At 32.7% G+C, this 25,965-nt stretch overlaps 2 protein-coding genes across 3 annotated transcripts; one reads left to right on the top strand and one right to left on the bottom strand.

Moving 5' to 3' along the window:
* Positions 1-11,945: 11,945 nt before the first annotated feature.
* LOC133294756 (stem-specific protein TSJT1-like) lies at positions 11,946-14,151 on the top strand. 2 transcript variants are annotated; one of them, XM_061493505.1, is made up of 5 exons: positions 11,946-12,006; positions 12,143-12,479; positions 12,689-12,929; positions 13,060-13,180; positions 13,619-14,151. In XM_061493505.1, the coding sequence occupies exons 1-5, from the start codon at positions 11,946-11,948 to the stop codon at positions 13,810-13,812; spliced, it is 954 nt and encodes a 317-aa protein (XP_061349489.1). In that variant the 3' UTR covers positions 13,813-14,151. The 2 variants fall into 2 exon arrangements, with proteins under 2 accessions (XP_061349489.1, XP_061349490.1); XM_061493506.1 differs by having other exon boundaries at positions 11,978-12,036; positions 12,154-12,479.
* A 1,889-nt stretch (positions 14,152-16,040) lies between these two features.
* On the bottom strand, positions 16,041-23,625 carry LOC133294701 (uncharacterized). Its single transcript, XM_061493444.1, has 12 exons — positions 23,319-23,625; positions 23,144-23,228; positions 22,096-22,226; positions 21,860-21,962; positions 21,688-21,702; positions 19,936-20,081; positions 19,590-19,785; positions 18,821-18,895; positions 18,448-18,564; positions 18,213-18,257; positions 16,672-16,770; positions 16,041-16,528 (listed from the first exon to the last, which is right to left on the bottom strand). Exons 1-12 carry the CDS (start codon positions 23,594-23,596, stop codon positions 16,508-16,510), a joined length of 1,311 nt encoding a protein of 436 aa, XP_061349428.1. The 5' UTR covers positions 23,597-23,625; the 3' UTR covers positions 16,041-16,507.
* Between the last annotated feature and the right edge of the window lie 2,340 nt (positions 23,626-25,965).

The following is a 25,965-nucleotide window of genomic DNA, read 5'->3' as shown; positions in this document are numbered from 1 at the left end:
AAATGAAAATACTCACAACAGGAAAATGGATATCAAGTTTCTTTCTCATGCTAACAGATTTTGGGTATCAAATGAAGCAAAAGAAGGGAATTCAGAAAGTGAAGTCGAAAGCTTTGAACAAAAAGATTGTACCCATCATCAACAAGATGAAATCAATGCAACTCATTTCAGATCCAAAGGGCATACAATACTAGTTTTGCTAAAGTAACCCACCAGTTACGAAAAATGAAATATACTACGTATTTTTTTTTGGAGATGTAGACATTTTTTTCAGATTTTAGAGGAGAGCGGCCGCCCATGCACGTCCCCGTGTAGGTCCGCCCTTGTATAGGACTAGTAGTCTAGTGTGATCTTACTAAGTTGTATCACATTCTGGATGAGCAAGATTTATCAGTAGTTGTGTTTTCCAGCGAATGAAGGCAAATATTTATATATGCTAATTAATTATATCGGTTTCTTTCTTTGCCATTTTGCAGGGCAAGTGGTCCTCTCTAAAAATAAATGAAAGTATGAGACTTTTTACATTTGAGTGTGTGAGACTCTAACCGGTTATTATCCGTAAATTGTTATATATATTCTGGCTCGAGTAAGAGTATTAAAATATGATTTGAAATAATAGAATGTCTAAGATCTATAATCTTTTTTTCTTATTGCATAGACAGTGTTGGAAGAATTAAGGATGGGAAATTTTACATTTAGGGGATAAAAAGCAAATCCTTATAAAGACATTATGGATGTTTACATTTTAATTATTTTGTGCAATTTCACACCCCAAGCTGTCATATTCCTCCAGAGTCCAATCTAAAAAGACATTATAATTTTTTTGGTAAATTGTTTTTACTTATTTATAGGGCGTTTGGTTGAGGAAATTTTTTTTGAATATTAGGAAAATGTAATTGATAGGGAAATGGTTGGAAAGTGAGTTTGGTAGGAAAATGTAAAAAAAGTTGTTTGGTTAGAAAAAATTTTACAGGACAAATTAGGTAAGATTTATAAAGTCTATGTTTGGTTTGAGATAAAATTTGGATGGATAAATAGTATGAAATTACAAATTTAACCCCAATACAAATATCTATTATGAGTACAAGTGGCCACTGGCCGTGCCATTTGTCATCCAACAAATATTTCCATCATCTATATTACTATTTCGTCATCCTCTACTTGCTAAATGGCCAGAACTTTTTTTTTTTTTATCTCTCGAACCTTTGAATGATGGAGTGGATTTATATAAATTGTTCCTCTTCTCACGAAGCTTGCCATTCACAGGGTTAGTCGTGTGCAGACCGATGAGCTTGGATTCATATTAGAAGCAGCTGGGAGAGGTGTTGTACGACATCGAGTGGGACAACAACGCTTCTTTTTACTTCACCCTCGGCCCAAATCCAACGTGCAGGGTCATGGACTTCAAGGTTGGCATTCCCAGGCCAGATTTCCTTGATGGTGCTGTTTACCTTGGAACTCATGTCACTGATGGCTTCCTCTGCAACGTGTGGGAGAAAGCTTTCAATTTCTCTTTCAGATCAAGAGGGTATAATGGTCTGGAAGAAATTGTGAAAAAATGATTTAGCTAGCTATCCTCATAAAACCACCTCCAACATGTCTTTCTAAACAGTGAAAAAAGCTAGCATTCAAGACCAAATTGAAAATGTTATGCAAATAGGATGACTGGGGAATTGAAGTGAATCTGTTGAACCAAACAAGTGCTTTGGGGATTGCTTGCTTCATTTGCATAGGAAAATTTGTAAAAACCCTCAACCAAACACCACCTTAAAGCTAAAAGTTCACAAAGCTGACCCTTTTTAAGTTGGGATTTTATTTTCTCATGTTGTTGGAGATAGTTATCTCCTACTATAGACACATGATGTGGTGGGCCCACTATTTATTAAAAAAAAGAAGAAAAAAATGATGGCACAATTTTTGATGTGAGACAACATGAGAGAGTTATCTCATGTAAAATGAGAGAATGATTTCCCTTTCCTAAAAGAGCTTAGAAAAGAAAATAATTATTTAAAATATTCTTTTCCAAATCATGCACCGATGAGAGAGAAAATGGTGATATAAGGAAATTTCTACAATACTCTCGTCTCCCCCACTTTTTCATATATCCCTCTAATAAAAATCAAACACCAATGCTAATTGATGACATGGAAGACAGAGAAATATTATCTTAAATACAAATGTAAGAAGATGAATAGGAGTCAACATATTACTATTATACTGAAAATGAGCTGGTGATATAATGCGTGAATCTGACATTTTTGACTTATGGCAACATAAGATCAACTGCTTTTTAGTTATGGTAAGATAATTTTCATATCAATTTTCCCTACATGAATCTCCCTAAAAAAGATGCTACTAGGCACCACGTTTCATTGATAGTGTAAAACTTTACATTGTTAGTGGATAAAAAACAAATCCTTATAAAAACAAGGATCTTCTGCATCAAATTAAGATCCCCACGTAAGTAAGTAGGATTGGACAAGAATTTGGAAGATAATCACAGCTTAGGCCCACCTTGCCAATGCATGTGTAATGCTTAAAATCAGATCCACAAGAAGCTATGGGTGAGTTTCACATAATATTGTACTTATTCTTTTGTTGCTGATGCACATGTTGGCAGCTTATTTAGATAGCCTATTAAAATGGACATCAATTCTATCTTTCTAATTGGAATTTATGTGGTTATCTGTTAAACAAACGGACAAGAAAATTGTATGCCATCTGCATTATTTTGTGATACAAACTATTTTTACTTAACAAAGTTCAACATATGAACTCAAATTATATGTATGAGCTGCAAATTGAAGAAAGTTCTACTATTTTAATAAGGAGAGAGAACCTAAATCCCAAGTATAAGGCATCTTTAGGCCTAATATAGATAATGAACATATAAGTCTCTAAATTTAGGGCATGCAGTACACTGCAACCATTCGCTCTCAGCTTCTTTTTTGCAACAATTGGAAATGAAAGCCAATGCTCAAAAACCCTAGTGCTTTGTTAATGCATGTTAATTATGTAAGGATAAATATTTAATTAATTATATGATATTTAGAACTTAAGGAATAATATATATGCCTTTAACTAATTATTTTTGGTTTTGAATTAATTCTTTAATAATATTAGAATTTCTACAATTCAAAAGTCATCGTTATCGCCCTCATTTTTGCGTGAGGACATGTTAAAAGAAATATAAAAGTTATGTATCAGGAACAAAAATTTTTTTTCCTGCACTTACAAGTTTTGTAGATAACAGTGCCTTTTTTTTCTTTTTTAATTTGTGGGTCCCACCGAAAGTTGCGCGTGCAGGAAATTAATTTTCTTTCCTGTTAGATAACTCTTACAATTTCCCAAATCTAAAAGATCTTACTTTGTTAAAAGTGTGGTGAGAAAATCTGAAACACTTGTGAAAACCTATAAGGTTGAAAAACTTGAAATGAAACTCCCACTCTTGCTTATACCGTTATCAATGAAGAAAGTCAAAGAGTTGCAATATGCTTAAGTTATAGAGTGAAAAGGGGACATAACCAAGCTTTTTGACTATTATGCCCTTAATTTTTTATTATTTTTTTGCATTACATGGGAATTGAACACACACCACTACACTACAAACACCTAACACACACCCCACTAGGCTAATCCTAGTGGATATTGTGCCCTTAATTTTAAAAAATATCACTTCATCTTCGAACGACACATATCACACATCTGCTCTTATTTAACCGTTGACTAAGTAATATACGAGTACAGGAAGTGAATACTCGAGTATATTTCATGGCCAGAAAATACTCGATACTCAATCATTATTCGTCAGCTGGCTGATGCATTATTTACTCGAGTACAACACTCATATAGTCAAGTATATTGCAGTTTTTTAATAAAACCTTTGTTTGACTCCTGTGATTGGGAACATATAAACCAATGCACTTCCTGAAAACATAAAGAAATTTCTTCTTTTTTTAGTTATTTGGAATTCTGACATAAAAGCATGCTAGCCTCAATAGAAAGAACATCTTCCTCTGAAACAACATGCACTTGAGAATCTGAAACACAAAACCAGCACATTGGAGATTGATTGACGTACTAAATGCATCAATATCACAAAAGTTGAACCAACCTTGTCAGCGGATTGCATATGTGTGTCTGAGGGAACGCTTTCTGAAGAGCAAGTGCAGGGAAATACTGATCCATCATCTATAAGACCATCTGAATTGATCCGTTCTTTCTCTGCTCCATAAATGCCGTTGAATTTCAATGCTTTTATCTCAAATTGCCATCTGTGATTATAATGGTATGACAAAGAGTTTCTTCTGTTATATTGCAGATTTAATGGAAGACTTTGTACATCTACCTCCGTTACCTTTACTCTCAACCTAGTTGTCATGAATGGCAATACATCCAAAATCAATGGAAAAGAAATATGGCTGATAAATACCCGAGGATATGAGTGGGGTACTCGAGTATTTAATTATATACTCAAGTATCAAGGTCAATTCTCGAGAATAAACCCACTGAGACGAGTGGCGGAGCCAGGAATTCATGGGTGGGTGGCGAAAATGTACACGTACAAAAGAACTGATTTTTAGAAAATAAAAGAACTGATTTTTAGAAAACAAAAAAACTAATCTCCAATAAATTTTAGGCACATTTAACTACAACAACATAACATAAAAATGAAATGGAAGCAAAAATCATAAGTAGAATCTCACTGATCTCCATTAAATTTTCACAGATGCGCGATACTTCAACTCCACAACTAGTTTCAATCTCAAATTTGAACAAGTTAATAGCTTTCTCAATCTAGACTACTTCAAATATATTCAAAAGGGACTATTGCAAGAAAATGAACCATGAGTAAAACAAAAAAAAATGAAAAAACAAGATAAAAAAATTACCAATTTTAGAAAACAAAATAACAAAATAAAACAAGAGCAACCCAGAACAACCCTTTTGAAAAATGAATTGATTTTAATGATTTTGAGCTCTAACCAGAGTGACCCAGATGGAAGAGAAGGGAGAATAGCGAAGAACAAAACCTGTTGAGGAATACCTAGAGGAGAAACTGGTGTAGGAAACGTGAAGCTCATTGAAAACTGTTGGGTCACCACTAAAAGAGAGGTTTGTATTTCTAAAAGGAAAATACAAGCTGAAGATGGGGAATGTAGTGCGGAACTGCTAATGGGATTGCTTGATGAGGATACAACAGAATCTTAATTTGAGAAGCATGATGAAACTATAACTTATAAACCAGCTGAAGATGGGGAATGTAGTGCGGAACTACTAATGGGATTGCTTGATGAGGATACAACAGAATCTGAATTTGAGAAGCATGATGAAACTATAACTTATAAACCAACTGAAGAAGGGAATGTGATGCAGATGAGAAAACAAGTTCTTCAACAAATGATGGCGTAAAAATAGAGACCATTGCTAGATGAGAAAGAAGAAGTGCAGTCTAGCGTAAAAAAAAAAATCTTCAAATTTTAGGGAGGGGGGCGGCCGCCCACCCTAGCACCCCCCTCCCTCCGCCCTTGCACGAGACATATAATCAGCTTCAACGCGCAAAATATACTTGAATATATGAGTTGTTTACTGGAATATGAAGTGCAGTCGACGGTCAAACAATGACAAATTAATGTTATGTTTAGGGGGAAAATCAAATTTTTAAATAATTTAAAAATGAGGGCATAGTGATAATTTTTAATCAAATAAGGAACACAATGATCAAAAAACTCACATTTCCAACAAAAGCCTAGTAAGCTTGTACTAGTTTTATTAAACCACACTAGAAGCATATATAGATCTATTTAGTTTCTAAGAGCCATGGTATGTGCTTTCAACATGGAATTGGATCAAATTGATGACAAAATCATTCACATGTATCAACTAGAAGGGCTGCTTCAAAGGAAAAATACGGAGCAAATGATGATAGCTTAGTTGGTGTCAGAAAACTGAGCAGATTGGGGTGAGAGTATGTGCTCAATTCTTTTCAATATCGTCTTTGGGAGGAGTTTAAAGTCTTAATTCCGAGACCCATCTTAAATTGGACTAGTCGCGAAGTGATGAACAAATTGAAACATCTCAAAAAAAAAAGGGAGGGGGAAGGGGGAGAACACGTGTCTATTAAAGAAGTTATTTCATGACCTGAAATATTTACCAAGGAGGTGGTATAAAACTTTTGAAGCTTTAGTGATGGTTAATAATATAAAACTATTTCCAATATAACTTCAAAACAATATTGTTTTAGAATTTAAGAAAAAAATTAAATTATTTTAAAAAAATGTATTTTATTTTATATTATGAGTTTTATTAAAATATTCTGCATTTTTTTTTTTGCAAACCTTAAAATAACATAATTTTAAGATTGTAAAAAAATTATTTTATCTTCTGTCAAACGGAGGAAAAACATTAATTAATGGGTTTGGATTTTCTCACGCGGTAAGAGAAAATTTTCTCATGCTGTAGACACATCTTATGTGGGACCCACATCTATTAAAAAAATAAATATTGCACAAAAATCAAAGGGTCACTGATAAGAGAAAACAACTCTCATACGATATGAGAAAATATTTTCCCAAGATCAATATTCAATTTTATCAAACACTCTTCAAAAGAAGCGAACTAGATGAATGAAAATAGTTATTTTTCGCAAGTTTGTTTTGCTGAAAAGTAAACTTCTAAAAAACATATCAATTGATTAATTGAATTTTTTAATAATACAAAATGAATTTACGTGTGTAATAATACGAAATTCAAAGCAAATAACTGATGATAAAACTTATCCTTGCTAGAAGATACAAATTCAACGTCAGACAATGCAATAGCGATAGACACAAATTGCGGATTGCACGGTAACCACAAACACCGCAGTCAAAGTAAACACGGTTTTCGACTTTTAAGCAGTGTTTAAAACTCACCCCTGCCATCGACTTAGTCCGTTAGTCGAGCTTACGGGTCACGGAATTATGAGTTCAACTAAGGTTACACAGTAATTTCACTAATCTGATTTTATATATTAAAAACAAATATAAATATATAATTTATATGAAAAATTTTAAAAATCAAACTATTAGAAGGTAAAAGAGAGTAAAGAGAAAATATTGATTTCATTGATTGTGGTGAATTGATTTGTACAATGAGTGAGCTCTTATATAGAAGAGCATAACAGAAAAGAGAGATCTAGAATATCATTAAAATACTAAACTACCCTTATACCTAATATCTAATACTCCCCCTCAAGATGGAGAGTGAACAAAGAGAACTTCCATCTTGAACAAGAAAAATCAAGAAAACATAAAAACCAAATAACATGATCATCAGCTAATAAGGAGACAGTGCTGGAATGGACATCAGCTATAATGTGCTGGAATGGACATCAGCTATAACGTGTTGGAATGGACATCAGCAAAGGAAGGAAGGGCTGGGATGGACATCAGCAACCTAATATGAACTGTCGGGGTGGACATCGGCAAAATCAACTGTTCTGAAATAAACTTCAGCAACATGAACAATGCTCCCCCTGAATAGGAAGCCAAAATAAAGCCAAACAATGGCAAAACCAAATAACAGCCAACGACAGAACATCAGAAAAATAAAAAATAAAAGAAAATTACAGAATAAAAAAGCCATGAATAAAATTCATCAAAAGCTACAATGATGTATTGCAATAAAATGCACAAGCTCCATGAATCGTCAGAAACCTGCAAAATGAGAAGAAAAAGAGAAAAGAAAAAAAAATAGAAAGATCTGGAAATGAAAATACATCAGAGACACAGATTGACAAAAGGTGGAAGACGACTAATAAGGGAGAGAGAAAAAAAAATGGCATGGAAAAGGAAAGAAAAAAAATAAAAAAAATAAAAAAATAAAAATTTGCAGATCAGAAAAGACCAGAGAAGAAAAAAATAGTGAGATAGAGTGAGAAAAACAAATTATAGATCTGAGAAAAATCCAACTCGAACAAGGACCCGAATGGTGAACCATGCGAGCAGATCCAAGCGATCGACGATGAGACGGTAACTCTGACAAGGGCAAACGGAGACCTTTAGGCTGAAGGGTGCTAAGTGGAGGAGGAGGAAGCACAAACGGAGACCTCCATACTGAGACGCGAAGACGAACGGAGATGTGAACCAGATCCGGTTCCGACGAACCCGAACAACTTGCTACAGGAACTCGAACGGCAGCACGGTGGTCCAAAAAATAGAGTCGAAGGACAGCAAGATGGTGACTTGCTCGCGAACCAAAAATAGATGAAGAAAAAAAACCTCTAATCCCATTGTGACGAAGGAAACAGAAAGAGGGAAAAGTGAATGAATGAAGCTGAAAAATGAGATCAAACAAAAAAAGAGTAGAAAGAGACGAACAACTCTGATGATAAAATAAAATAAAATTCACAGATCTGGAAGAAAGGGAGAGAAAAGATATAGATCTCGGAACAGATCTGGAAAAATAAAAGACTCAGAAAGATCGATGAAGAGAAAACTAAAAAAAAAAAATGATGGCAGCGGAACCTCCATTCAAGGAGGATGAAAATGCTTTGATACCATATTAGAAGGTAAAAGAGAGTAAAGAGAAAATATTGATTTCATTGATTGTGGTGAATTGATTTGTACAATGAGTGAGCTCTTATATAGAAGAGCATAACAGAAAAGAGAGATCTAGAATATCATTAAAATACTAAACTACCCTTATACCTAATATCTAATACAAACCACAAATCATTAAAAAATTTAAAATATATTTAACATAATTCAATTAATTAATCTATAAGTCAATATTTCAAATGCTAATTAAAGTTATATCATCAAACTCCCTCATTGTCCTTCTCATACACCTACAATAGTATGTGAAATGAGATCCCTTATCCAAGAAAGAACGATCGAGGAGAGGCAACGATGCGATGAATCACCGGTAGGGAGAAAAGAATCAGCACGGCGAAGGAGAGGGAGAGAGAAGACCGAATATGATGGGAGGAATCATCAGATTCATCACCATGGTGGAGGAGATCGCTGAATCGGGGAGACTGGGTCTGAGTCTATGAGAGAAAATCGGAAGAGAAAAAGAAAAACTATTCAGATTTCAGATCTAGTTCTAAATTTAGACAGCAACAAAATTTTCTTTTGTTTTATTTTATTTTATTTTTTATTTTTTATTTTTTCTAAATGCAATGACTCAGTCATGGATTCAAATTGGGATTTCGTGGTCAAAGTGCAGGGTCTAATTGCTAATCTCGACCCTTAAAAAAAAGAACGTCAATGACCTGGTGGGGTTGATGCCTAAGTGGGACAGGTTCACTACGACGGGTGGCGAACTTGGTAGCTAATGATTTCGTGACACGTGACACATTTTCGCAAAAAAAGCTGACTGAACGAAATTCGTTAACAGGGGCAGGGGTGCTAAACGACCTGAGCTTATATATCTAAAATTGGTTGTTAGCACCAGTCTTGAACTTGTATAAAAACTCGTTTAATAAAATGGCATCAGACTCTAATTCAGAAGCTCGGCCTTAGAGCCTCTCAGGCTAGCCTAGTACATTATTATTATTATTATTTTATATTTTTTATACTACTTGTATTAGCCTTCTCTTTCTTCTCAATCTATTGCACCCTATTTTATTGGTTAAACAGACTTTTTGAATGATTTTGTTCTATATTATGCTGTTTGGATATACATTGAATTTATGAATATTTATGGAATTACTAGTGTTGTTGATTGTATATTCTGTTTGGATAAATGTCTTATTTTTTTTAATCAGGCTAAATCAAGTTTTTATTTTTTGTAAATAAGTCAAGCCACAAGCCGATAATTATATTTATAACAGGTAACATGTTTGGTCAGGCTTAGGGGTGTTCATCAACCGATCCAAACCGATTCAAACCGCGAAAACCGAACCGAAAAATCGTAACCGAATAAATCGAAAACCGAAAAATCAAAAACCGAAAAAAAACTGCAAATTTTAATTGGATTGGATGGGTTGTTGAAAACCGATCCAATATATTAATTATCCTCTACCTACTTGTCTTTTCTCCCATCATAGCCCAAAAATTTCTAAACTCAAGACCCATTAACTCATCAACTAAATCCAAGAAAAAACTTAGTCACGTCTCATCAACTATAGTATTGTTTACTGATATTTTTGTATTTCAAAAGATTTTTTTTTTACAAAGTCAATATATACAAAAGATGTTATTTGCACAATAATCATGAAACTAATTTTAGGATATTCAAAAAATCGAAAGCCGATCCAATCCAAACCGAAAAAAATTGGATTGGATCGGATCGGATTTGAAAAAAAATCTAAACCGAATGGATGATTACATGATCAAACCGAAGGGATTGGATCGGATGAATTTTGCTTCCAAAACCGATCCAATCCAGACTGCGAACACCCTAGTCAGGCTGACACATTTAAATATAGGCTTAGCCTTTTAATACCAAAGCTGGGTTCGGCTTGGTTCGTTAACACTCCTAATCAGGGGTAGCGAACTTGGTGCACTATGTGACACAATCTCGTTGTCCGATTAGAATTATGCACCAATCACAATCAAAAAAAGAAAACAAAGAAAAATTGCTATTTAATTAACATAACAATCACCAATCATATTTAATGTACAAATCACCAATCACAATTAATATATCAATCATCAATCACAATTAATTTTGATCACAATTAATGTATTAATCCCAATTCATGTATCAATCACAATACCTCACATATTGGTACATTAATTATAATTGGTGATTGATACATTAATTGTTTGTGATACCATTGTTACAAATCTGAACGATATTTGTGAGAGATAAGTTATGTAAAATAAAATAAAAAATCATCTGATTGGATATGGTGATTGGTACATTAATTGAGATTAATACAATCAAAAGTTAATCTCTTGGTACATTATTTGTGATTGGTAATTAATTAAAGGGAAAAAGTATCTGATGTTACTTTAGACAACTTTGTCTAATGTTCATTGAAACGACGTCGTATTGGGGTTGAAAAATTAAAAATTGAGAATGATAAAGACAATATCCCTGAAATAAATTATAATTATAAAAATACCATGATTTTTGTCTCAAAACGATATCGTTTTGATGAACATTAGATAAAGTTATCTAAAGTAACTTTAGAAAAAACAAACTCTTAATTAAATAGCTCTTTCCCTTTGTTTTCTTTTTTTAAGTGTGATTGGTACATTAATTCTGATCGGACATAGCACACCAAATTCACTATCCCTAATAGCAAACTGAGTCCAATTAACTTTTCTGTGTGCGCCGTGTCAAGAAATCTTTAATTACTAAATTCACTATAACTTCGTAACAAACTTCAAAGTACGACAATATAATAAAAAACATTATTCACTTGGCATGAGGACAAAAAATTGCCGAAAACGTGACAATTTGTCACTGTTCCCGTAAGTAACGTGCTGACTCGGATCACCGTCATATGTTATTGGATAAGTGAAAGTGTCAAACACCAGCTTTATATTGCACACCGACAGAATACAAATCCCCACAAAATTATGTATATAAATATAAATAAAACAAAAATCACACAGATTTATTTTTTAATGATTTACGAAAAAGAATTCCTTTTTAAAATTATTTGTGTAAGTAATTTAAGATTTAGACAACTTTTTATAAAAAAAATCTTATTTTGGTTATAATTATGCTCTGATATGGATTAAATATAAACAAATAAATACGGACGAAGGGTATATATAAAATAAGAAATATATGAATCTAGCCTGAGCCTGAATAACAATTTTTCAAATCTCAACAATATTATTTTCTATTACAAGCCCATTAGTTTTTGGTTGTTTATCTAATAATAATCTATTACCTTTTTTTATCTTATTCTACTTTCCTACTCGTTAGTTTGGATAAAATTGCCAGCTAGACACAATCTCTCTCTACACAATCCTATCCCTATATATATTTAGCCATAAACCATGAACGACTCATTCACCTATCACTCTCCGTTTTCGAAGGCTATCACCAAATCTCATTCTCATTCTGCAGCTATTTTGATTACTTATTTTGGTAATTTATTTTTATTTCTCTCTCTCTCTCACCCCACATTTTTTGAGTGTATACATTTGTTCATGTGCATGATAGCTCAATTGTTCAAAACCTAAGGATTTGATGTTCTTTTTGCAGCTAATTGGTCTATTGATATTGTTTCATTTCTTTGAAAAAGTCTATACACTCCTTTTAGAAGGCAAAAGAAGAAAAGTGGTGGTGACATTGGAAGAAGAAAACTCTATTCCAGAAGCAGAGGCAAAGATGTTGGGAATTTTCAAGAACAATTTGGTCAATCCACCTGAAGAGCTCAATAGTCCAGCTTCTTTGAATTCATCCACAAAATCTAAGCTTCCTAATGAAATCCTTCAAGGATTTATATCCCACAATCCCTCCAATGCTTTCTCCATGAGCTTTGGAAATGATGCTTTACTAGCTTATTCCCCTTCAATCAAGGATCACAGGTAATGTAATGTGCCCATGGGTTGTCTCTGAATAAATTGATTATTTGAAAAATAAAAATTTTATCTTTACAAAATTTCATGGCAATACAAGAAATTAAAAGTAATGGGTTGGATCTGAAATTTCAGAACTTGATTTATGAACTGTGTTGTGTGTGTATATATATATGTACATTGAATTCTATTTCTCATACAAAACATGTGTCACACAGGTTGTTTTGTGGTTTGGATAACATGTATTGTGCTTTCCTGGGTAGCCTCAACAACCTAAACAATCTCATCAAGCAGTATCGTCTATCAAAGGGAACCAATGAGGCCATGTTTATCATTGAAGCCTACAGAACACTTCGTGATAGGGGTCCATACCCAGCTGATCAGGTCCTCAAAGAACTTGATGGCAGTTTTGGATTTGTGATCTATGACAACAAGAATGGAACAGTTTTTATTGCATCGGTAAGGCCCTTTTTGAATCTTTCTAACATGTACATTTTTTGGTAATGGAAAAGGAAATATGAGATTTTATAATGTACATGGTGTTATTAATCCTTTATGATGCTAATAATACCACATTTTGTTTGAGTAGGGTTCTAATGGACAGATTGGACTTTTCTGGGGTATTGCTACTGATGGTTCTGTAGTTATTTCTGAGAACTTGGAGCTTATTAAAGCAAGCTGTGCTAAATCATTTGCACCATTCCCCCCCGGTACTAATTTTATTTTGTGCTTGTATTAGGATATATTTTTTAGATTTTTACCCAGTTCATGGATTATTCGACCAATCTAGTTAAGCCAGAGACAGAAACACAAGGGTAACAAAATTCTCTTTATTAAATTTTTAACACAGCTGGAACAACCGATTAAGTTAGAACAACTATATACTAATTAATTCATGTACTTGGTGGTATGTTATATCACGATATTAGGATGTCATTCATTATTACAACTTAAATGTTGCAGCTTTGATTCTAAACCATTATTTAAATTAGTAACTATTCTATCAAATGAAATTAGTTCAATTATAAGATAATTAGCAAGATTGGCTTGGGGACTAAGAGAATTGTAGAAAAATAGGAACTATATAAAGGGTAATGTTTTGTTTGGAATTTTTATTAATGGAAAAACGGTGTTGAATGAAATTGCAGGGTGCATGTTCCATAGTGGGCATGGTTTGATGAGCTATGAGCATCCTACAAGGAAGATGAAACCTATGCCTAGGATTGATAGCGAGGGTGTTATGTGTGGAGCCAACTTCCATGTTGACTCCCAATCAAGGAAGTCAACGATGCCACGCGTTGGAAGTGAAGCAAATTGGGCTACTTGGGGCTCACAAGCCTGATTCATTCAACCATGATCAAAGTGGTGACCCAAAAAAAACAATGATCTAAGCAACTTTTTCTTTTCTTTTTTTATGCCAAAAGTAACGTAATATAATGGGGGTTACTTCTCCTTTTCCTTTTCTTTTTCCTTTTTTTGGAGTTAACTCAATCCTAATAGGCGAGTTGGTTTCCCAGTATCCCCATAAGCTTCAACTCAACTCACTATGAGACTAATTCAGAGTGCGAAGCGAGTCAGCGATGGGATTATTTAGCTATATCTGGATTTATTTATTTTTCTTATAACTTGTTTGTCTCCACCTAATTGGGACAGGGCTTTGTTATTGTTTGGTTCCACTGTTGTGTACGTGTTCATGATTGAAAGTTGAATGACTTTGGTCAATAAATATTTCTCGATCAATCCTTTTGCCCCTCCCTCTTTTCTTCGAGAATCAGAAAGATCGACTGTGTAATTTTCTTTTAGTTATATGTTATTGTTAATCTTTTCTTCATAAGCACAAAGAGGAGAGGAGAACATCATTACTCTCAATACAAATGTGGATTATAGATTTGTATAATGAGTGGCGCCGAGATTGGGGAAAAAAGAAGTAACTGTGGCCAAAGTGTCACTCTTGGCAAAAAAAAAATACTAAACTGCCACGTCAACAGTAAATTTTGCCAAAATGTCACGTGGCATATTTTGCTACACTGTGTAGCGAAATATGTGTACAAATAATTCGTTACACGGTGTAGCGAAATATGCAACGTCAGAACCAAAATGCCACGTGTCAAACAAGGAGAATTTCGCTACACAGTGTAGTGAAATTCTTCCTGTCTGACACGTGACATTTTTGGTTTTGTGCATTTTGACGCGGCATATTTCGCTACACCGTGTAGCGAATTATTTGCACACATATTTCACTGTTCAGTGTAGCAAAATATGCCACGTGATATTTTGGCAAGATTTACTATTAGCGTGGCATTTTGGTGTTTTTTTTATCCAACAGTGGCACTTTGGCCATTGTTCCAAAAAAGAAACTAGACCATCGAAACTTATAAAACTTAAAAAATTAAATGATTTAATTTTTTTTAATATTTTAAATGCAGAATTTGATTTAAAAGAAATCAAATTGTTTATTTTTTACAATTAAAACATGGATTAGACTTTTTTTAAAGTGGTAGGAGCACTTTAAAAGAGAAATTAAGAGTTTTTACAACTTCACACTTTGTAATACTTAATAACTCCACACTTTTTTAGTCCTCATTTTAAAAAAGCTATATTCTTCAAACATAATATAATTAATCCAATATCTAAGTTTGACTTAGTATTCTTTCTCATTAAATTTATAAGAGAAAAAATGTATGCATAAATAAAAATATTAAAAAAAATAAACAAGTATTGCAAATTTTAATGAAATAAATGATACTTGAAAAATATTTAGCCTCATTAATTGTGAATTATATTTGGTTCTTTTACTCTCTTTTTTGGTAATATGATTCTTTTACTTTATTTTGCAATACTCTGTACATAAAAGTTTCGTATCAAATGTCAGCTGGGGTGAAAGAAGGGTGAAGTCTAATTCTAGTAATTATTATTATTTTTTTAAATATTGTATAAAAAAAACATAAAATGTGTTGGATTTATACTTTTTTTAGTAACAGAATTTATTTTAGTACCGATTGAGATATGATTTTTTTAATTCTTTATGCAGACTCTTTTACTTTATGCAATGTTAATTTAAGCTTATTTACCCAAAAAAAATGTTAATTTCAGCTTCACTCATTATTATTAATTACGTATTTTCATTTTTTACAATTTATTTAAACTCATGAAAACGGTGATAAAGTTTTAAGTAAAAACTGTTGTTTAAATTTAGGCTATTCACTAGATACTAAATGTCTATCCATTTTTTAAAAGTAGCCTTATATATGTTGAGTTATTTTAATCATATTAAATATTCCTATAATTTCTAATTAGGAATAAGAACTGAACTACAATTAAACTGTATAAAATCTTCTAATATGTACGGTTAACAATTCACAAGTGATACTAACGTAACTTCATGCTGTATTTTTATCAACTTCCTTCTAAAAGTCGCGTTGTATTTGTAATTAAATTGAATTGTTACCGTATAGTTACCCACGCATCCTGCTAATTATATTTTGCAAATAGCATTGCACTTCATCGTTTCCTTAGAAAACACATAATAAATTGATAAAGTTTTCTCATAATTAATAAAATTTACAGTACTACTCTTAAGAGACAACATTAGTATAATTGACCATTTACTACAATATGATTTAACTGTGGAGTAAACCATCTAATCTACGGGGGGGTGACGATTAAGCAGATAGATAAATATATTGTAACAACGGATTGGTTTGCAATAACAATCACAACAACCGAGCTCCTTGAACCCAATAAAAGAAAGCACTTTGCCTCTTACAGCACGTAACCAACCACCCATTACTCCAATTTAGTTACAGAACTTTGCAATCAGTCCAATGAGGCTTTGATGATCATGCAAGATTCGTTGGCCCTAACTGGAAGAGAATCAAAGCCTAGAGGCATCAGAGAGTCGCCAATTGGGAACTTGGTTGATCTGATTAGGAACATTGATGATATAGAACATGACCTGCGGAAAATAGCAGATCAACGTTCTGAAAAGATGGCACTGTTTCCCATTTCTGACAAAACTAGTTGCGGTAGCCATAATTTTAATCCACGTCCACAAAAATCTGCAAAAACTCAAGTCAGAATGTTAATCTAACTTTGGAGTTTGAAGGGCAAAGAGAATGCACTACATTAAATATGTTTTAGAAAACCTGATCATACAGAAAATGTAGCTGATCATGAAACACAATCAACTCGTACAACTAACCTCTAAGTCAGGAAGTGGTTCATAAGACTTCATCTCCCTAGTATCAAACACTGTAATGCCCGTGATTCTCTGAATTCCAGGTTTAGTAGCTATGAGATTCTGCATAAGTCATGACATTACTAACAGTATCAAACAACAAAGTACCTCCTTCTAACATTACTAACCTATGCAATGCACTGAATTGTAATTTGCAAAATAAAAATAAAAATTCCCCATTCATATTATCATCAACTATTTTTGCGTGTCTCTCATTACACCCCCGAAAAATGAGGCCTAAATAGATAAATCAATTAATAAGCGATAGCCAGAAAGGATAATGATATAAACGGATACTAAATTGGGCTAGTTTAATAGAATTATCAACAAGAAAACTCTTCTAGCTACTGATCTCAGAGAGAAATCAGCATCCAAAGAGGTACCACACTGGATATATATGAACAAAGCACCAAAAAAGAGAATGAAAATAGTTGCAGACTCTCGAGGGGTCTGCTGCCTCCCTTCCCACTATTTCCTGCTCAGAAATTCCATGCTCCCTTCTGCCATTATTCATGTATTCTCTTGATAACCGAATGTTCTCCCAACTAATCCTGGCCCACTTGCCACATGTGCAGGTGGTTACAATGTATATACCCAAGCTGATTCTTTCTCGCAACTCCCACGCTCACCTCAGGAACCTCGGTTCCTCCACTTTTCTCTTAACTCTCCTACCATACACTCTTTTAATGGGCGGATTTCTCAGATAATAATAACACTCTCCAACCAAAAAAAAAACAAAACTAACAAAAAGAAATATTGATTTAGGGTCTATTTGATTGTGTTTTGATTTTTTTGTTCTTATAAATGTTTTGTAGAATAGTCATGGAAACAAGTGTTTTCTTTATTTATTTTTTTGGTTTTAAAGTTAAAAATCAAAACACAAAACAAAAACAACTCGGACATGTTCTCTAAATTTAATTCTAAAAACAAAAAAAAGTTACAATTTTTAAAACTTCTTTTACAAAACAGGCCTTATCAAACAAGTTTTTTTGTTTTGAATACCAAAAAACTGTTTTTAGAAACATTATTCAAACATGACCTTAATATCCGGAATTTTGGAGGATATACCTCAATCATTACAACTTAAGAGTGCCTCATAATCAATGATAGGAGAAAACTCTATCCATGTGTCCAGGGATAAACATTCCTCATTGATAAACCAGTACAGATGCACTTTTTGTCGCATCAAAATCCAAAAAGAGCCAGCTTATTAAAGGAATGAAAAGATTCCAGAGGTTTGATAGTGACTTATCCACAACATGTGGCAGTTCATGATAAGCTAGTAGCAATTTAGTAAAAAGAAAATAAAATAAACAAAAGATTCTATCAGACATGAAGAAAACTGAAAGCTGAAGATAATAAATGAAAGTTTTTTAGTAAGTAGACTAGGTACTCACTAAATGTTGTTAAGGAATATCCGAATATGTTATATTTTAAATTTTCAATAACACTATGACTAACACAGGTATCCGACAAATAGATGGGCAGAATTCTATAATTCTTACCAGGTCAAAATTTGTGGATCCTAAAGCCTCAACCTGTGATAAAACCTGTACATAGATTCCAAAGTCATATGTCAAAGTTAACAGCAAGAAAAATTCAAGCACTGGGACTGGGTATAATGGCAATATCTTAACTCCAAACAAAAATTATGATACAAGAACTCCATGTACCAGTGAAAAACAAAGGTACAATGTTGACAATATTAGACAGAGATGATACAAAAGAAAAATGCATTACCATAGATTGAAGGCCATTAATCATAACAACTCTCTCCCCATATGAACCATTTTGAGATAAGCTAACTTGAAACGGGCCCAGCTCTCTATCTGACTGATTTGTAAGATTCAGTTTCAGCTGCAAGGAACAAGCAATTAATTTCAGCTTCCAAAGCTTTATTTATTTCTGTTAGTAAAATTAACTTAAGGATTAAGATTAGAACATGATCAGAAATAGCTATCCCTATTCCCTAAGATGGTGAATACTGAATAGATTCTACCAACAGCAGTTACAGAGGATGAAAATCACCCATGGCCTAAACCCCTTATTTAAGATGCCACTTTCTAGTTTATAATGGGTAGCATAATGAGAAGACCAGTGTATTATAAATTACCGTGAAAGGTCTTTGAAGGTTAATGATAGATGGAACCTCTACAACTTGCAATTCAATCTCCTTCTTTGTTGTCGGCTGCAATGAAACATTTCCGGACAAAATACAGGCGTATGAGAAAGCTAAATAATCATAATTCAAAAATGTGAGGCATCCCCCCCCCCCCCCCAAAAAAAAAAAAAATACTTGTGTAAAAGCATTAAATTCAACTAATAAGTTAACATGCATCCAGAAAGACTTGAAGATTAAACATGTCATCAATGATTATTGTTTTGAAAGTTAAAGGCCAAAAAGGAAAAGCATCATACTAGATACAGATGAATGCTATGAAGAAACAAAGAAGCCTAACCATCAACTTAGTTTTATCCACTGATATTTAACAAGGTTACATGAATACACCAGAAAACTAATTCATCTATTGATTATAATTTGATGGAACTGTATTTCTATTAATGAAGAGCAGAGGAGACTAGCTGCTTACAACAAAGATAAAAAGAATTGAAATGCAGAAAACATGAAATTAAAACAGAAACAGAAAATTGAAAAGTAAACTCCAATGGTCTGCCAACTCAGAACCTCTATCCCCTTCCTAAACCATTTACTTAATTTATGCCTACCAAGCACTACCTATCCTTCCCTCTTATGTTCTCATTTTTCCAAACCGAATTCCCATCTCCTACTATTCCTTGCCAGCTAAGCATTCATATATGCTCTAGACTTAACAACTTGAATAGGTCTATCATCATTAAAGAAGGAAAAAAAAAAAGCTTACAGTCCCCAATATCTGTTGGGTCTGCAGGCGACCGGGTTCACCCAAATTTGTTCGCCATGTTATCTGGAGTTTACCAAGAACATTACTTCCCTCTACTTTTGTTTGAGCAGAACCATCCGGTGACAATTTTAATTGATAAAGATAGTTGTAAATTCCTCCACCGGATCTAATTAGAACTGGCAGCTTAAATGCCTCCCTGAAAATTTAATTTACTTTTTAATCAATATCAATAATAATAACAGAAAATACATTGGTACCACATGAGCCAAAAATAAAAGCGAAAATAATGGCCAAAACTTGGTAAGTTTTAAAATGCTTCAATCCAAAAAGAATACACAACACTGACCTTGTAATACTATCTTTTTCGGAATGGTGCTCATCACCTTTAAGTATTGTTGCACTATAATGCTGAGCGGGTTCAAAATCAACTTGGTCCATGAAAAGGTTTGATTTCGTATGGTTTTCAATACAAGCTTCCAAAAAGGTTGTTTCCTGAGAGACATCAAGGAGATAACTAATGCAAAAATTTAGGTAGGGGCAGGCACTTCAATTTACAGATCTGATATAATTTCCATAAATCCCTAAATTGAAGATAAAAACATGACATTTTTTTCACCTAAATATTGATAAGTCAATTTACAGATCTGATAATTTCAATGTACGTTTAAAGTTGGGTAGCTTGACAAGTCATGGCTTCTCATGAAAAAATAAAAAAGAGCTGGTGGCAAATTAATATTTTGAAGAATAAAGGTTAAATACCTTACAAGGTGTTTGGTTTGTTTTCTATTTTCATTTTCGATTAATACTTATTCACTGATAATTTCAAACATGCAACCTTGTTTTCATCCATTTATTATTGCCATCATTTTGTGAAGGAAATAGTGAAAACTTTGTTTTCAAAATTTCCTTCACAAAATTTTGAAACCAGGAAACAAAATGACAAGGTTGCATTTCTGTAATTATTAATGAAAACATATCGGCTGAAAAATGAAACAGAAAATAAACCAAAAGCCCCCCTTAGGTAGCATTTTATTTGATTCTGAGAGATTGGTTCAAAAAGACAAGTAATGATTATGATTAGATATCAATCCAAAATTGAAGACCGAATCTGTGACAAAGCCCCAAAAAATGAACACATAAAATATGTTAATACAATTTCAGGAGTTAAAAATAATTCAAATATTTCACTTGAGCATATCTACTGATCAAATCATATGTGAATATTTTGTATAAAAAAAAAATTCATAACCCAGATCCGTAATGTATTTATGAATAAAAAATCACAGAATGTGAAAATCATTAGATTTTAAGGAATGTATAACTTGTCGTTTTTCTGTATCATTGTTCTTCATGAGGGAGCACAATAGTATTGCTAGATTCCTCCCTCACCTTATTTAATCACACGTCTACAAAGAAAGCCAACAACTACTTATACCTATGAATTAATCTATGTATCTATCTCAGTAATGATTTTTTCCCAAAAAAAAAAAAAAAATTTTAAATGGATGGGAAAGTAGAGATAGAAAGCTCATGCAGTTTTAAGATTGGCTATACCAGGTTCATTGCTGAGAGCATATAATTAAATCCAAGTTTATCCTCTATGGAGTGCTATCAAGAAATTAATTAGAAGAAGCAATATATACTACAAAAATTGATAGCTTAAAAGAGGATAAGATTGAAATGGAAAAAATACACATGTATACAGTTGTACACATTCATTATCATACCTTGGTTTATCAATAAAATCTTCTATTTCTTTGAACTGATTTTTACTCATCTTTAGTGCTTGGATAACAAGGTGTTTGACACCAAAAAAAAATGGAAACATGGTGAAACTATAATGCTCTTAAGGATTTAATTGTCTGTTTTAACACTAATAAATTTAAAAACCACAAATTTCATTATGCTTTTCCATTTTAAGGACATAGACAATCAAATAATACTGAACACAATTTATTCAAATGGTGTAATCTGAAAAATTCAAAAACTGACAAAAACATACTACACATTAGATATAGTTAGACTATGTTAATTGCAGAAGACCAGCGTGTATCTCTATCGCTTACAATTGAATGGGAAATTCAAATCCTCAACATACCTTGATAACACGGACCTGCAAAAAAGTTTTCAACAAGCATGTAAGTCATGTAAATGCTGAAAGAACGATTAGTGAGCATTTAATAACCCAGGTACTGTATAATTGTTTTGTTTGAGAACATGGTTTCATTCAAATTCAATCAATATCATTTAGAAAGAAATGAAATTAATACCTTTGTCCTAACGGAAAGTGGATTAGCAACGATGAACTTAAAAAATTGGGGAAGATATTTACGCTCACCATCACCATCGTGGTACAATGCAGTGCAGACCAGCCTGAGGACATGAGCACAGTCAAATTAAAAGAAAAACCAAAAACAAGAAAGAAATCACATGGCATATCCAAACAAAATGACATGCAAGCATGCACATACTGATGCAATGACATTATTGGAGAGTTACAACTCACGTGTGAGGTCCAAGCTCTTTCACATCATGTTCCACGATAAAATCATAACGCCCACCAGCACGTATCGACTCAACTGGTGATTTTGATGTATCTAAAAGGAGTATTCTCTGTCTCTCTGTTTGAATTTCAGCCTGCCACTTACAATGTTTTGATTAATTATGTAAATTAAAATTTCAAAGGACCGAAAACGTATTCAACACTCTGACTATTATGAATACAATTGCATTTGCATGTTCTTGTTCTTAAATTGACCTATGACACCTGTAGTCTTCTACTTATTTATCTATTCACCACAATCAACTTAAAACAAAAAGAATGGATTAGCTATGCACAGATTAGCATAAAAATTTCTCTGCTGCAAGTCAATCTCCCACATACATGCCTGTCGGCCCCAAACGATAACCAAAGGGGATTTCCCACATGACCTCCTCAAGGTTCTCTGAAGTGTAAAGCATTCCATAGCAGGGTGCCATCTGTTAGTAGTGAATAAGTGAAAAATGGTGATTCAAGACACAAAAAGGTAAAGAAAGTCACATGAGCCTCAATTGGCTGTCAAAACTGGCACTTTTCTCAATGGAAGACATGTATTATAAAGTCTTCCCACGGTGATCCATGTGGTTATCTATAGGGAGTTCATTTGGTTAAATCTCAGATAGAAAAACAGAGTAGAATCACGAGCTTGGGTTCAGAATGGGGCGCTTAAAACACTTTGAACTACGAGGGGGCATTAAAGAAACACAAAATATACTATTCAGAAATAAGATGTCTACAAGAAGCTAAACACATTGTCCCCATATAATGAGTGATTCTCATATGCATCACCAATTGTTATTCAGGATAACCATTTCCTTCCTTTCAACTGCTTTCATTTCCAGTTCTATGTATTACTATAAGTAACATTCAAACTCCTCCCAAGGGTTTCCACATAACCACTATGACAAATTCATTCATAAAACAATACTATGTTTCCCGTACAGTAAAAAACACTACAATTTAGCACTGCTTCATTTTTTTTTTAATAAAAAAAATAAAAAAGATTGAGAATCACCTTAATAACAATTTCTCTGACTTCAAAATTGGAACTATTGTTTATACTTATATAGCTACAGAAAGTCTCTCCCAAATAAATGGCTCTGCATCCATCACACAAATTGGCAGTTTCAATCAGCAACTAAATAATAATTAATAATAATAATAATTAATTGAAAATTGAGGAGAGAGACCCAAAAGACTGAGGGAGAACGAGGAGAGCAGAGAGTCCCATAGCATCGGAGAAGTGACGAAGGAGGAATCGGTTACGATAGTTGGGATCGGAGTCAGAGTCAGAGTCACCGGCGACAAGAGAGGTGGAGACGGCGGCGTCGGGGTCGTCGAAGAGGTCCTCGCCGACGAAGAGGTCGACCGGGTCGAGGCGAATGGGCGGGTCAACGTTGAAGGAAGGGCGGCATAGCCTCATAACCCGAAACGCGAGGGAATGAGATCCGGATGCTGCTTGACTCATCCTTCTCAATCTGCTGAATGCAAATGCAAATGCTTCAGAGGATTCGGATCATTACTCCTACAGCTTCAACTTCGACTTCTACCATTCTGTTAATAGTGGGTGGGTATACGGGTCAACCCGTTCCATGTCAACGTGGGTCCGCTCCAGTTACCACTCCTATTTTTTATTTTTTTTCACAGTCCACGTCACATACTTTTAGGTATTTCTTCACACATCAATGACTTTAAATTTAGATAAAAAAAAAAAAAAGGTTATAAATGACATTTATAATTCTTTAAAGAAAAGTAAGGTAAAAGGCTAAGCCACTCTATAAGATGGTATATTTAATTTGGGAAAAATATTTTTATTTTTATTGCAGAAAAAATTTCTTATTTATATAAAAATGAATGAGCCTTATTATAAAAGGAAAAAATTAATATGACTCATTTATTTTTATATGAGTATAACAACAAAAAATTGCAGTAAAAACAAAAACATTAAACTCATTTAATTTAATACATATAAGTGAAGTAATTAGAATTCGAGAAGAAAAAGATATTTTTAATGTAAAATAATTAAAAGGAATTCACTTGAGAATATAAATGGTTAAGATTAAAAACATTGATCCAAAAATAAAAATTTATAAATATTTTAAAGTACATGTAACTGAAAATTTTTATGGTAAAATAAATTTTTAAAATGATTAATAATTTGAAGTACAATAGAAGGTTATTCATTCTAAGAAAATAACTCATTTTTTTTTGGTAAACAAATAACTCTATTTTGTTTATCAAGAAAAAAACTCTATTTTATTATTACTTTAATGTTTCTATGATAAATGCAGATAAATTATCTACATTTACTTTCAAAACGACGTTATTTTGTGTTGAAAAATTAAAAAATTATAATGAAAAAATTATTTTAATCTTGGAATAAATTATAACAAAAATATCTTAATTTTTACCACAAAATGACATCGTTTTTTAAGAAGCGACTATATGTAAAATATCTAAGTTGCAATGCACCATTTTCAATTCACAAATACACACCTAAGAATCTCCCAAAAAATAATACACGATTAAACATTTAAAGTTAAGAAAAATGAAATTGAAATAAAATTGAAAAACCTAGCTAGGTAAGTTAAATTGAAATTTAAAAGCATAGAAGAAGGAGGAACAACTAATTTAAAATTTGAAAAGTAATATTAATTTTTTTTTTCAATATTGACCCTATGGATAATTCTTTTTTTTCCTAATTAGGGAGCGCTTAAGCTCAAAAAAAAAATTGAAATATAAAGATGCAAGAGTTCTATAGTTTATAAAAATTAAGTAAATCTCTTTCTAGTAAACTGATCATTTGAGGATGAAGCTAATTGAAGATGATGATATCCTCTTCCATTTCAAGGCTTTTTTTCGCAAACTATTCTTTGCATTTATTGCTAGACATAATTTAGGTAGCCATAATTATACATTTTACTAAACAGTATAAAAGTTATTATAAAGTAATTTTGAATATATAATATAATTTATTATTTATATCTATCTATCCAAATCATGCGCTTCAATCAATAGTAATTCATTGACCCGATACCCCAAGTAATGACCAATTCAGTTTTAATAACATTAATACATATGTCCCATTATACGCTTTACTCTCATTCCCCTGATTAACTTTATCCGTGCACGTTTTATTTGGATTTAAGATTGATAGAAAATGACCTATGGTTTGGCTTAAGATATATATATGAAGACATCATCTATCTATGCTGAACGAGATGGATAAATTTCACCATTTCTTCGTGAATTATGTTATTCACATATTCTTTTGTCATATAATATAAGCAATCTAAATTTTAGAAGAAAAACAAAATTAAGTGGTATCATTTAACAAGTCTCAAATATAGCAAAAATAAAAAATAAAAAGGCCATAGTACATTTCCAAGCAATAATTATGTAATACGGTTGTGTTCGATAGTCATAAAAAAAAAAAGAGAAATTATTATTGCAGTAATATTTCAAACAATAAGTTCAATAGTACACGTATTTTCTGTATTAGTTTGGTATCCTCCTAAAAGTAAGTATAAAATTTAACTATAAATCAAACAAAGAATTGAATGAAAAATTTATCCTTCTAAATTTTCACATTCAATTGCAAACTACCTTAAAAAATGAAGCAAGTTTGGTGTAAGGAGGGAAGGGAGATTCAGGAATGGATAGACATGGTCCTTGGACAATGATTGCAGTCAAAGTCTCAGCCTGATTAATAATTAAAATTTAACATTCTAATAATACTGCACAAAATTTCATTTAGAAAGATTACAGGTGATGTATATCCAATATTCCTTTGGTTATTGTACCTTAAGATGTACAAATGACAATATGTTTAATGCC

Source organism: Gastrolobium bilobum, unplaced genomic scaffold (genome assembly GCF_033153095.1).
Source record: "Gastrolobium bilobum isolate Gb01-03AN ecotype WA unplaced genomic scaffold, APGP_CSIRO_Gbil_v1 utg3268, whole genome shotgun sequence".
Lineage (NCBI taxonomy): Eukaryota > Viridiplantae > Streptophyta > Magnoliopsida > Fabales > Fabaceae > Gastrolobium > Gastrolobium bilobum.
The sequence above is the reverse complement of the archived record's forward strand: the minus strand, read 5'-3'. Positions and strand labels throughout refer to the sequence as shown.